The sequence below is a fragment of the Orycteropus afer genome, unplaced genomic scaffold, assembly GCF_000298275.1.
Source record: "Orycteropus afer afer isolate SDZICR_OR568_19922 unplaced genomic scaffold, OryAfe1.0 scaffold00949, whole genome shotgun sequence".
Classification (NCBI taxonomy): domain Eukaryota; kingdom Metazoa; phylum Chordata; class Mammalia; order Tubulidentata; family Orycteropodidae; genus Orycteropus; species Orycteropus afer.
Window position 1 is genome coordinate 81,333 of NW_006922536.1, and position 13,743 is coordinate 95,075.

Consider the following 13,743-nt stretch of genomic DNA (forward strand, 5'->3'; position numbering starts at 1 on the left):
TTTTTTATTTTGATGTGAAGGTTTATCATTTTTCTTTGAGGTTACCCTGTGATTTATAGTTTTCTTCCCAAGTTTAGAACAGTCCATTCTATCTTGCAGTTGTCTTGACTTCCCTACCATTTAGAAGTTCTGCAACTACACAATTTTTTCCCTCCTTTTGGTTTGTAGTTGTCCTCATTTGTCAATTGATGTCTCTGGTTCTGTGTTTACAATCTTGTAGGCTCATTTACTTTGAATACTTCCATAAGTGGGTTGGTTTCTGGGTTGTGTCATCATTTGTGTTAATGCTCAGTTGTTGTTTTCTGTTGTTGGTTCTCTGTCCAAAAGACTCCCTTTAGCATCTCTTGTAAGGTTGGTCTGGTTTTAACAAATTCCTTTAATTTCTGCTTATCTGAAAAATCCTAATTTCACCATCATATTTGAGTGACAATTTTGCTGAGTATATAATTCTTGGTTGGAAATTTTTTATTTCAGGGTTTTATATATACCACCCCATTGTCTTCTCACCTGCATGGTTTCTGCTGAGAAATCTGAGCTTAGTCTTACTGGTTGCCCCTGTAGGTAACCTTTCGTTTTCCCCATGCTGCTTTCAGGCTTCTTTCTTTATTTCTGGTTTTGGTGAGTTTGATGATGTCTTGGTGATGTTCTTTTGGGGACAGTGTTTGGGGTTCATTGGACTTCCTGAATGCATATATTCTCATCTTTTATCATATCAGAGAAATTCCATTCCAACAAATCTTTGACAATTTTCTCTGTGGTTTTCTTTGTCTCTTCCTGTTCTGGAATCCCAATTACATGTAGGTTATTCCTTTTGATGGTATCCCACATGATCCTTAGGCTTTCTTCATTTTTTTTTTTTTTATCTTTTTTCTGACTGATCCCTTTCTACAGAAGTATTGAGGTATTTGCCTTCAATCTCACTAATTCTGTCCTCCATTGATTCAATTCTACTCCTTTGTCCATTCAATGTGTCATCTATTTCTGAAAATTTAGTACTAATCTTCTGGATTTCTATGTGTAGATTCTGTATCATTTCTAACTTTTGATTTATTTTGTCATTTTGTTCTTACACTGTCTTTCGAAACTGTTCTAGGGTTTTCTCTGTGTTTTCCTCAATTTTGTCTGTTTTCCTCGATCTGTTTCTCAATCCATTTAAGGTACCTAAATATAATTATTTTCAATTCCTTATCAGGGAGTTCAAATGCTGCTTCTTCCTGGGATGTGTTCTGGGTCTGTATTCTGGTCCCCTGTTTCTCTTGCTTTATCTTGCTTCTTTGTGTGGACTGTGGTGCTCTGTTTTCTTCAAGACATTGTGACATTTTTGTGTTTATATTTAATTGGTGATTTTATGTTGGAGTGACTTGCCCATGATTTTCATTTTCTTTGTATATTATCTATGTAAGCAGGGTATTGTGCGCCTCTATTTGCTAGTTGGCAGCACTTATACACTCATCACCTGTCTCCTTTCCCATTGTTAGCCTCCCGTATGTCCCTGCTGTCCTTGACAAATGGAGCCTATTCTTAGGTCCCTGGAATCCAAATGAGAATGCTGTCACTTTAAATATCCAAAACAGCAACCACTTATAAACAAACAAAATGGCTGCACCCTCTGGGCAGCCAAAAGTGCACAGCTCAGGTTGTCTCCCTCCTTCCTGTTTCCCTTCCTAGTCATAGGCCACAAGTGCAGTTGTCCCTGCAGCCAGCCCTTGGTGACCAGGGCTGATCTTTAGGTCAATTCTCAGGTCCCAACACCACTTGGAAATATTCAAATAGTCAGGCTGTTGGTGCCATCAGAGTAGCTGACAGTCTACCGTAGCATTTCTTCCCAGGGCAATCCAGCCTGTTGTGCTTGCTTCTACCTCATGCTTCCATATGCAGCTTTCAATAGCCATTCACAGGGAGAGGAGATGCAGCCTGCAGATTTACCTTACTTACTGCAAGTTTGGCAAATGCATTAAAATTCTGCTTCTTGCAAAATCTAGTTGTTTCTTAACAGGAGGGCCCTTGAAAATGTTTAGTCTGACATACTGCCAGAATAGAATCTAATGCAGGTTTGTTGTTTTTTACAAAAACAAAAGAAACTTACTGGAAAGGAAGAATATGACTTTTCCCCAGTGTATAACAGATTATATTTTATTTTTATCTTAATCATTCCTTTCCAGCAAAAATAAAGAACTGAAATCTTAAGGAAGCAAAGAGAATAAAAACTGATCAATATGTTACCTGATGTGTTAATAAATGGTGAAGTATTACATGATTTTATTACCTGTTGCATTGCGGTCATGAAGTTTAAAAGAACGAACAAGGTCAGTTTTTCGTGCTATCAAGCTCTCTTTTAATATCCTGATGGCACTACTTTCAAGAACGTTCAACCTATGTAAAGAAAACAATTATTAGGTGAATGTTACATAAATCATCCAATTCTGCTCCATTTTAATGTGTTTATGTTACCATTTACCAGTTTCCACTTTAAATGAAGTGCTTAAATTCATATGCATCATGTACTAGAAGGGGAATGTATGTGTGTATATATATGTATGTACATGAGTATATTTTGTGAAATTTAAAAAAAGATTCCCAGTGGATTTTCTTTTGTATTTAAAAGATTCACATGGAAATAATTTTTTGGACTATCTAAGATGATTTTGAAAAAGGAAAATAAAGAGGCACTTGCTATACCAGATATTCAAATTTACTATAAAGTTACTTAAAGAAAACAGCAGGCACTGATACAAAACAAATATATAAGTAGAATATAATAGAAATTTCATAAATTATTACTATTTATGGGAATTATATATATGACAAAGCATTACAATTCAGTAGAAACAGTGCTAGCATAACAACAACACTCCATCAAACAGTAAGATAATATGTTCTTCTCAAGCATATAATTGTTGACAGTATTCTCTTATAACTCTTTTTATCTCTTTAAGGTTTGTGGTGATACCCCCTCTTTCACTCTTGGTTTTAGTTATTTTAATCTTGTCTCTTCCTTTCTTGATCAGCCAAAAATACATAATGCTAAAACTGACAAAATAAAATGGATAAATTCCTAGAAAGAAGTGAACTACTAAAACTGATTCAAAAAGAAATAGAAAATCCAAATAGGCATATAACAAGAAAAAAGATTGAATACATATAAGGAGGATAAGGAATATATGGCTAATTGCCTCCACGAAAAACATCCTCCTTGGCTGTGAAACTGAATGGCGTCTGGCTATTGTTACTCAAAATTTTGATCAAAGATTCCATAGAAATATCCTGGTCAAAAGGGGGAAAATGCAGAACATATTTTCAGGTTCTCAGAACTTGAGACATTCTGGAGCCATGAAGACTGGCTGAACCCCTGAAACTACTGTCCTGAAATAACCTTTAGTCCTTAAACCAAAAATATCTTCTAAAGGCTCCTTAAAACCAACAATAGTTTAGCTTAACTAGTAAAATAAAAATCTTCTTTCAGTATAATACTCTTTTAAGAAGTATCTATATGGGATCAAATTGACAACAGCAACTCGAAAGACTGGGCCAGAACCTTAGGGGGCGGTGAGTTTATGTTAATGGGGAGGAACAACTCAGAGAAGGATGGGAGAACGGCTGCACAACCTGGAGAATGTCATCACTGTCACTGAATTGCACATGGAGACACTGGTGAATTGGTCTGTGCTTTGCTGTGTATATTCTCAACAACAACCAAATCAATACAATTCTCCATATATATATTGAATATGGAATCAAAAACAAGGCCAAATGGCTTCCCCAGTGAATTCTACCAAACATTTGAAGAACTAATACCAATCCTTCACAAACTTCCAAAAAATAAATAAATAAATAAATAAGAGGTGGGTATACTGCCCACTAGATTCTATAAATACCAAAATCAGAAAAAGAAATCACAAGAAAAGAAAACTACAGTCTAATATCTCTTATGACTATAGATGCAAGAATCCTCAAAAATACTAGCAAATTATATCCAGCAACATATAGAAACGATTATGAATAATGACAAAGTGGGATTTATCCCAATTATACAAGGTAATACACCATATTAACGGAAAAAGAGACAAAAACTACATGATCATCTCAGTAAATGCAGAAAAAGGATTTGACAAAATCCAACCCCTTTTCTTGAAAAAAAAAAAAAACACTCAATAAACTAGGAATAGAAGGGAACTTTCTCAACCTGTGAATGTGACTCTGTTTGGAAACAGGGTCTCTGAAGATGTTAAGCTAGCATGAAGTCATGCTGGAATAAGGTAGGTTCTAATCCTTTATGACTGGTGTCCTTATAAAAGAGGAGAGGATACAAAGAGACAGAGAGACAGAGGGAAGAACACCATGTGAAAATGCAGCTGCAAGTCAAGTAGCCCCTGGAGAGGAATGAAACAGATTCTTCCTCAAAGTCTCAGAAGGAATTAGCATGACTGATGCTCTGATTTCAGATGCCCAGCCTCCAGAACTACAACACAATAACTTTGTACTCTTATAAGCTACCCAGTTTGTGTTATTTATTTATTTATTTGTATTACAGCCGTCCTAGAAAACTAAGACAGAGCTGGTACTGGGAAGTGGGGTACTGCTGTAATGAATACCTAAAAATGCTGAAATGGCTTTGGAATTGGGTAATGGGTAGAAGCTTGAATTATTTTGAGGCCCTTCATAGTAAGAGCCCAGACTGCCTTGAAGAGACTGTTGGACTGATTGCCGTATCACCTGTACCTGGAACAGTGTGCCTGATACATAGTAGAGGTTCAAAAATGTTTTATGAAATGAATTAGTAATTGCTAGTCTATTTTTGTAGGAGCAAAGGTAGAGGTGGAAAGGTCCACCCTAGGCTGTTTGTTTTAGTTACTTGTGGAGAAAAGGATGATTGAGAAGTAGGGAGAGAGAAGATGGTAAACATTTTCTCTATACGTCTTTGGTTTGTTTCACTTGTGGACAGTACACTAGTTTTATAAGGTAAAAAGTCTAAAAAAGATCATGTTAAAGGGGTGGGAAGAAAGGAAGATAAGCTATTAACGCCATCACATGGAGAGAGACATGCAACTATTTTAGGCATCCACACCGCTGGGTAGAGAAGAAAAGGGGCAAGACCAGATTGGGCTGTTTGTCCAACAGAGAAGGTTGTAGGTTAGGGGACTGGATGAGCGTAGGGACCCTTGTTTCTTTCCATTTAATTAGAAACTGTCCCTGGGTGCTAAATTCTTTATCCATCTAAAGAGTTGTATAAATTTAGAATTGTTTCTTTTGGTTTCAAATATGGGTACAATTCACCACTCAGAGTCTGGAACCATTTCCATTTTGTTTAAATCAATGAATCACCAATAAGCAGTTATCTTCACTCCCATGGCTTCTCTTCATCACTCCAGACTGGCTCTAATCTGTCACCAATGCTGGTGCTGAGTATTCTCCTTAGAGTATACACACCTTTGAGAAAGAGCCTGTCGGCGTGTTACTCGATAATGAATAAGTCTAGGTGGTTTACAACGACCCAGTCTGAGGTAAACTCCTGGATTGCTGCCTTCTTCATGATAATTAGATGCCGAAAATACAGTAATAACCTGATTAAAGAAAAAGAAAGTCAGGTTCATGTAAAATCAGTTCTCAAAAGGCCATTTAATAATTTCTTAAAAAGTAAAAATCAAACAAGCTTCCAAATCACTGAAAATTATCCAAGTCTGATGTGATTTCCTGCGATCCCATTAGAGGAAAACAAGGCTTTTTAAAATCACTATCCCCACTAATCCAATATCCCCAGTGCATGGCCTTGCAATCCTGTATGTAATTTTAATACAGTATTTTAAGGGCAGCAAAATGGTGGGTAGAGTAAAGGGCCCTGACTCCTATCTTGGAAAGGAACCAGTCTTGGGACTTTGGTGGAGTGTGGGAGGACACCACTTGTCTGCGATGGGAAAGCTAGCTTAGGCCCTGTTATGCTACTTCAGACAAGTCACTCCTATTTTCTCTCAGTTTTCTTTTTGTAATTTATTTTATTTGTTGTTGCTGTTAAGAATATATACAGCAGAACATACGTTCAACAATTTTTCTACGTACAATTGAGGTGACACTGATTACATTCTTCAAGTCATGGCACCTTCCTTTTCCAAAGTGTTCCTCTTCCATTAACATAAACTCAGTACCCACCCCCCAAGTTTTCTATTTAATCTTCTGAGTTGCTGTTGTCAATTTGATCCCATACAAATACATCTTAAAATAACACAATACTTAAGGCAGACATTTTTTATTAATTAAACTAAACAACTGTTTGCCTTAAAGAAGAATTCAGGGGATATTTTTTGGTTGAAGGTTTAAAGATGATTTAAGGTTTAGGGGGTTCATCCAGCCTCAATGGCTCCAGAAATTCTGGATTCCATGAGATTTTGAAATTCTGTTCTGCATTTTCCCCATTTTGATCAGGATTTGTATTTAGAATCTTTGATCAAAACAGTTTTATTAATACAAAGAATCCCTAAATAATACTTGCCTTACCAATCTCCTAACATTAGTGTAACCCTAAAATGAATTAACAGAATTAAGAAAAGTGATCATGTTAAGATAGAAGGAAATACCACACAATTTGATATTTATTAATTGCTGTTTGCTTTTAGAAAACGGAGCACCCCAGGACAATTTGGGACAAGAAACCAGTTCTTCAATTCTTACCTTTTCTAGCCTTATCAGACACCACTGAAGGAGCTCAACATACTCCATTTTATTGGCTGCAGCTGAAATGACCACAGTGAGCAGTTGTGGAGATCAACTACTCAGCAAGCTGAAGGGAAGTGTATTTTGTGACTCTGCCTTGAGCGGGGCAAGTGTGAAAGGTGGAAGAGAACAAACCAGCTTCACTGCTGCCTTTTACATACATTCTCTGTGAGGATAAGTACCTGCTTAACCCACTGCACTGGAGATTTGCCTTACGATATATTGAAAACAAAAAAGGCCTTTCTGTGTATGTACTTTGTGCCAGAATTTCTATCTGTGGGATTAGAGAATATCAGGGAAATAAGCCAAATATTTCCTAGGGTGAGGGGCACTGAGGCACCTTCAAACAACCTGAAGTCTTCTGTTCAAAAAAGCATGGCCTTCTGTTTTGGCAGTAGGGAAGACATCTTCCCATGGGCTTCTGGGTCCGACACGCTCTGTCAAGAGAAGACTGTGCTTGTGGGAAGGATATCTGTGAGAACATCACCAACAGGGCTAACTTACCTTGCCTCTATGGCCCATCTCATAACCAGCGGGCTTATATTCATGAGACCTAACAAGGTACTTCTTAGAACAGTTACGAAGAAAACTGATGCTAACGTCTGGTCCAAAATAGCAGCCTCTTCCTCGATTTTTGTTTGGATAACACCCCTTTTGATCTCTGGGATCACTCCACAGAATATCGATAACCTTTGAACAACAAACCAGATTAGGGTGCTACTTGCACGTGAAAGTCGATCTTTCTAGGTTCTGACGTATGTACCAAAAATATTAACCCGTGTTACCCCAAAGACAAACTATTTCTCATTCCTCCTTCAAAATTGTTTCATGCCCATTTCCTCCTTGAATTCTTCCAGAATACTTTAAATGCCCAAAGCCACTCCAATCCCTTTCCACTCATCCCCATTAACCAATTAAACAACAACAATAACCAGTTTAACAATACTTAATAACAGGAAGAATTAGTCTTTGCATTTTTTTATGTCTTTAAAAATTCTTATCAATAAACAAACTATGGTACATACACACAATGGAATACTACGCCATGTGAAAGAATAATGATGAATCAGCAAAACGCCTCATGACGTGGATGAACCTAGGGGACAATATGCTGAGTGAAATTACTCAATCACAAAAGGACAAATATTATATGAGACCACTACTGTACAAAGTCAAGAAAAGGTTTACACACAGTAAGAATCATTCTTTGAAGGTTATCAGGGGGTGGGGAAGGGAAGGTAAATCACTAACTAGAGGGCTGTTGTTATGTTGTTATTTGCCATTGAGTCGGACCCGACTCATAGTGACCCCTCCTTGGGTTTCCGAGGCAATATCACTACGGAAGTATATTGGCCAACCTTCCTTCTGAGGAGTGGCTGGTGGGTTTGAACCACTAGCCTTCTGGTTAGCAGTCAAGTGCCTTAGCCACCACGCTACCAGAGCTCCCAACTAGAGGGCAGACATGCATTAACTTGGGTGAAGGGAAAGGCAATATATGATAAGGGGAAAATCAGCACAAAATGATCAAGGCAAAGGAAGACACTGGTAAGAAAGAGCACAAGAGTTAAAGGCAACATAGGTACATACTATTACATACACAATCCTGCAATAACACTAGTAATAACAGTCTATGCATGACTACATACATAGACATACAAGCTGAACAGGGGTAGGAAGGTGAATAGGACTATACCCATGAATATCTATAGGTCTGAAATAGGGTATTTCCACGTATGTATTTATATGGGCTGCAAATATATCCATGAATATAGTAGAGCATACAGGGGCAAAGTTATGAAAACGTCTTAGTCATAACCAAACACCTTGAGGGAATGAGTCGCTGGGCCTGAGGCCTCAGGACCATAGTCTTGGGGTACACGCATGTCAACTGGCATAACATAGTCCACAAACACAACGTTCTACATTCTACTGTGGTGAGTAGTGACTGGAGACTTAAAAGCTTGTGAATGGCCAACTATTAGTCTCTCCCCATCTGGAGCAAACAAGAGTGAAGAAAATCAAAGACACAAGGAAACATTTAGTCTATAGGACTAATGGACCACAAGAACCCCAGCTTCCACGACCCTGAGACCAGAAGTACTAGATGGTACATGGCCACCAGTGCTGAACTCCTTGAAAGGGATCATGGTAGGAGGTCCTGGAGACAGTGGGAGAAATCAGTCAAACAAAACTCAAAAGAATAAAAAACTCAGGATTACTGATCTGATAGAGACTGGTAAAACCCCCAACACTGTGGCTCTTAGACACCCCTCAAGCCTGACATTGAACGCTCAACTTTCAGCCAGACAATGGACAGGCCTATAAGGTGAACAATAATACCGGGGAGGTATACACTCCTTACATCAACCATACGAGATCAAAGGGGCCACATATGCCCAGGGATAATGCTCAGAAAGCAAGAAGGGATAGGAAAGAAGGATGAAGGGAAATAGTAAACACAAGGAGGAAGTGGGCAGAATACTGTTATGTGGTAGGGATTCCAATCAATTTCATGAAATAAAATGTGCATGAATTATTGAATGGAAAACCAATTTGCCCTGTAAACTTTCTCCCAAATTATCATAAAAAATTAAGTAATAAATATCATAATCACATTTGTTTCACAATTATTGAATCTACAAAGGTCTTTCCTCTAGAAGAGCTTCATTGTCATGTTCAGAGGAGAAAGCAGCTTCCCAAAATGAACACAAATTAGGTGTTGGTTATGGATTGAATTGGGTCCCCAAGAAGATATAAAATCCAAATCTTTGTACCTGTGAACATGATGTTTGGAAATAAGGTCTTTGAAGACATTACCAGTGAACATGAGGTCACACTGCAGATTGAGTCCTAATTCAATCTGAGTGGTGTTCTTACAAAAGAGGAAACAGAGAGAAGGACAAAAGGAAGACAGCCATGTGATGTGGCAAACCAAGGAATGCCAAAGATCACAGCCTTCACCAGAAACTAAGACAGAGACATGGAATAGATTCTCTCACAAGCCTTAGAAGGAATCAACAAGGCCAGCACCCTGATTTTGGACCCCTAGCCTCCAGATTTTGGCATCAAGATTGGAGAAAGACTCATTAACAACCTAAGATATGCAGATGACCCAACTTTTCTTGCTGAAAGTGTGGATGACTTGAAGCACTTACTGATGAAGATTAAAGACTACAGTCTGCAGTATGGATTACATCTCAATATAAAGAAAACAAAAATCCTCACAGATGGACCAATGAGCAGCATCACAATAGATGGAGAAAAGATTGACGTTGTCAAAGACTTCATATTACTTGGTTCTACAATCAACGCCAATGGAAGCAGCAGTCAAGACATCAAAAGACGTATTGCATTGGGCAAATCTGTTGCAAAAGACCTCTTTCAAGTGCTGAAGAGCAAAGATATCTTCTTGAAGACTAAGATGCGCCTACCCCAAGACATGGCATTTTCAATCACCTCATATGCATGTGAGAAGCTGGACAATGAATAAGGAAGACTGAAGAAGAGTTGATGCTCTTGAGTTGTGGTGCTGGTGAAGAATGCTGAAAGTACCGTGGACTGCTAAAAGGACTAACAAATTTGTCCTGGAAGAAGTGAAGCTGGAACGCTCTTTGGAAGAGAGAATGGCCAGACTTCGTCTCACCTATTTTGGTCATGTTGTCAGAGGGGACCATTCCCTGGAGAAGGATGTCATGCTTGGTAAAGTGCAGGGCCAACAGAAGAGGAGAAGGCCCTCAAGAAGATGGACTGACACAGTGGCTCCAGCGATGGGCTCAGGTAGAGTAGGGATCATGAGGCTGGCACAGGACCGGGCAGTGTTTCATTCTGTTGTACATAGGTCACTATGAGTCAGAGACGACGCGACGGCACATAACAATGACGACAACAACGACAAAGCCTCCAGAACTCTGAAACAATAAATTCTGTTCTTATAAATCACCTAGTTTGCGGTACTTTGTTACACTAGCCCTGTTGTTGTTCTTGTTGTTATGTGCCGTTGAGTCGGCCCCGACTCATAGCGACCCCTCCTTGGATTTCCGAGGCAGTATCACTACGGAAGTAGGATTGCCCAACCTTCCTTCCGAGGAGTGGCTGGTGGGTTTGAACCGCCAGCCTTCTGGTTAGCAGTCAAGTGCTTTAGCCACTATGCTACCAGAGCTCAGTGTTCTTAATAACTGTGTCTTTGGGCCAGGGCGGAGGGGGTGTGTTTCATTGAGCCCACGGCCTGAGGAAGCCCTTGCTTTTTCCCATTATAAATATAGACAGACAACTGTTTATCCAAGAATACCTCCTAAAGGAGCTATTTTACCTTCTGCTCCCTTGATAAGTACCATCTCAGTTTCAGCAATAGATTCTGTCACTTTTAGCTACTGATTGGTTTCCACAATGTGTTCTCCATTAAAAAAAGTCCACAAGCATTTTATTAGTATAATATTTCCCTTTGGGACAGAAAGAGCCAAATGCAGGCTACACAATGCCCAGGACTGAAGACCCAGGTTTCTAAGAATATTTTTCATAGAAAATAAGAGGCTCCCTCTTTGTGGCTCTGATCTATCTATAATGTTTCTTTATTTAAACTTCTCCCACAAAAGATTAAGCAGTAGTGAGGGAAACTAGCTTTGTCACTAACACTGTGCAACTCTGAAAGAATTCTCTAGGTCTCCTTTCTAAATTTTTTAAATGGCCAGGTAACCTGTCAAGTATCTCAAAGTTCTAACAGACTATGATTCTAAGAGTCTGTATTTTCCACATTTCTTTTGAAGGTACGAAGAAGCATGCATTGTAAGTTGTGCAGTTATTCTAGTGGGTACAAATGAGGACTTAAGAAGAGGACCAGAAATGGCTGCCCCACTGAACATGGCTGTATGTTGATTCATGTGTTTGGTATTGAAGGAGAGCTAGAAAACATGTACTATGGTAATATGTAGTATATGATATAGTATATGATAAAAGCATATATATGAAAATACACATTTACGGTATTTTCCTCCTTTCTTACCATATGCAGATAGTTAGATTCACATAAGTTAAATGTACAAATGAGAGGACTCTGGTGAATTAGAAAAAGCACTAGCCACGGAGTTAGCTCTTCTATTAATTACCTGTGTCAACGTGGCCTTAGTTGGCTCATCAGTGAAAAGAAGATATATCTAACACTTAGTTTTTCTTTGATTTAAAGTTTTATGAGGTATCAGTTTTATAAAACTGAACTTCTTCAGAACCCATGTTATGAGTTCAGCATTTCTTTCCTCTGTCTAGAATTCATTTACTTGCCTAGATTTACCCTGCTTATGGCCGTAACATAGACTTAATTCTGGAGCACTTTATAGAATTGCTGAAATAAATTCCTCAGCAGAGACAATCTCTTTCCTATCAGTACCATCTTCTCCTCTGAAGCACAAGGGCCTCTTGTGTGGTAACTGCATGAAAGAATAATTATTTACAAGATTTTTTTTCTGAAAATTTTTTAAAATTGAAAAGTTTTATTGAACTATAGCTTTTATATGACCCCCAATCATTGCCATCCAGTCAATTCCAATTCACAGTGACCATATAGGACAGAATAGAACCGCCCCAGATCTCAAAACCTACCATATACCCACAGTAATCAAAACAGCCTGCTGCTGGTATAAAAACAGACACATAGACCAGTGGAACAGAATCGAGAACCCAGAAATAGATCCATTGACCTATGGTCAGCTGATTTTTGACAAAGGGCTGAAATCCATTACATGGGCAGGAGGTGGTGCTGGCAAATGGTGCTGGCAAAACTGGATATCCAGTTGCAGAAAAATGAAACAAGATACATTCCTCACACCATACACAAAAAATAACTCCAGATGCACCAAAGACTTAAAGGTGAAACCTAAAACTATAAAGTTCCTCAAGGAAAAAATAGGGGCCACTCCTCGCAAGGAAGATGGGGCAATCTACTTCCGTAGTGATACTGCCTTGGAAACCCAAGGAGGGGTCGCTATGAGTCGGGTCCAACTGGACGGCACATAACAACAGCAACAACAATTTATGGCATAAACAGACTGTCAAACATAACCTAAAATGCATAAACAGCTGAAGATAAACTAGATGAATGGGACCTACTAAATATTAAATTTTTATGTGTTTCAAAAGAGTTCTCCAAAAAGAGTAAAAAGAGAACCCACAGACTATGAAAAAATATTCAGAAATGACATATCTGATGAGGGACTTATTTCTAAAATTTATAGAAAACTCCAACACCTCAACAACAAAAAGATTAACAATCCAATTAAAAAATGGGCAGAAGACATGAACAGACACTTCACCAAAGAGGATATTCAGGCAGCCAGCAAATACACGAAGAAATGCTCATGATCATTAACCATCAGAGAGATGCAAATCAAAACAACAATGAGATACCAGCTCACCCCAGCACAAATGGCAAAGTTCAACAAGACAGAAAATAACAAATGCCTGCGAGCATGTGAAGAGACTGGGACTCTCATACACTGCTGGTGGGACTGTAAAATGATACAATCACTATGGAAAGCAGTATGGCAATTCCTTAAAAAGTTGGAATTAGAAATACCATTTGACCCAGCAATCTCATTACTAGGTATACATCCTAAAGAAGTGAGAGCCAGGACAAAAACAGATAAATGCACACCCATGTTCATCACAGCACTATTTACAATAGCAAAAACATGGAAACAACCTATGTGCCCATCAACAAAAGAATGGATAACCAAACTCTAGTACATAATCACAATGGAATACTATGCAGCACTAAAAAATAATGTAGAATCTGCAAAACACCATCTAACATGGATGAGCTTGGTGGACATTATGCTAAGTGAAATTAAGTCAATCACAGAAGGATATAGTATTAGTTCATTATCGTAAAAAGTCAAGGAAAGGTTTATATATGGAAGGAAACTTTCTTTGTTGGTTATGGGGGGGGGAGAAGAGGGGAGGGAACACTGAAAAAAAATGCATTGACCCATGTCACTTTAGCTGTGTGTATTTCACTGTACATAAATTATATTTCAATAAAATGTATTT

The 13,743-nt window shown here is 38.4% G+C and overlaps 1 protein-coding gene across 1 annotated transcript in view; it reads right to left on the reverse strand.

Moving 5' to 3' along the window:
• The window catches only part of PPEF1 (protein phosphatase with EF-hand domain 1), a 165,496-nt gene that overhangs the window by 17,528 nt on the left and 134,225 nt on the right, over positions 1–13,743 (reverse strand). Inside the window, exons 8-10 of the mRNA XM_007958383.1 lie at positions 7,210–7,395; positions 5,428–5,561; positions 2,267–2,373 (exon numbers count right to left, since the gene is read on the reverse strand). Coding sequence (XP_007956574.1) covers positions 2,267–2,373; positions 5,428–5,561; positions 7,210–7,395 — 427 coding nt within the window. The remainder of the gene's footprint in view (positions 1–2,266; positions 2,374–5,427; positions 5,562–7,209; positions 7,396–13,743) is intronic.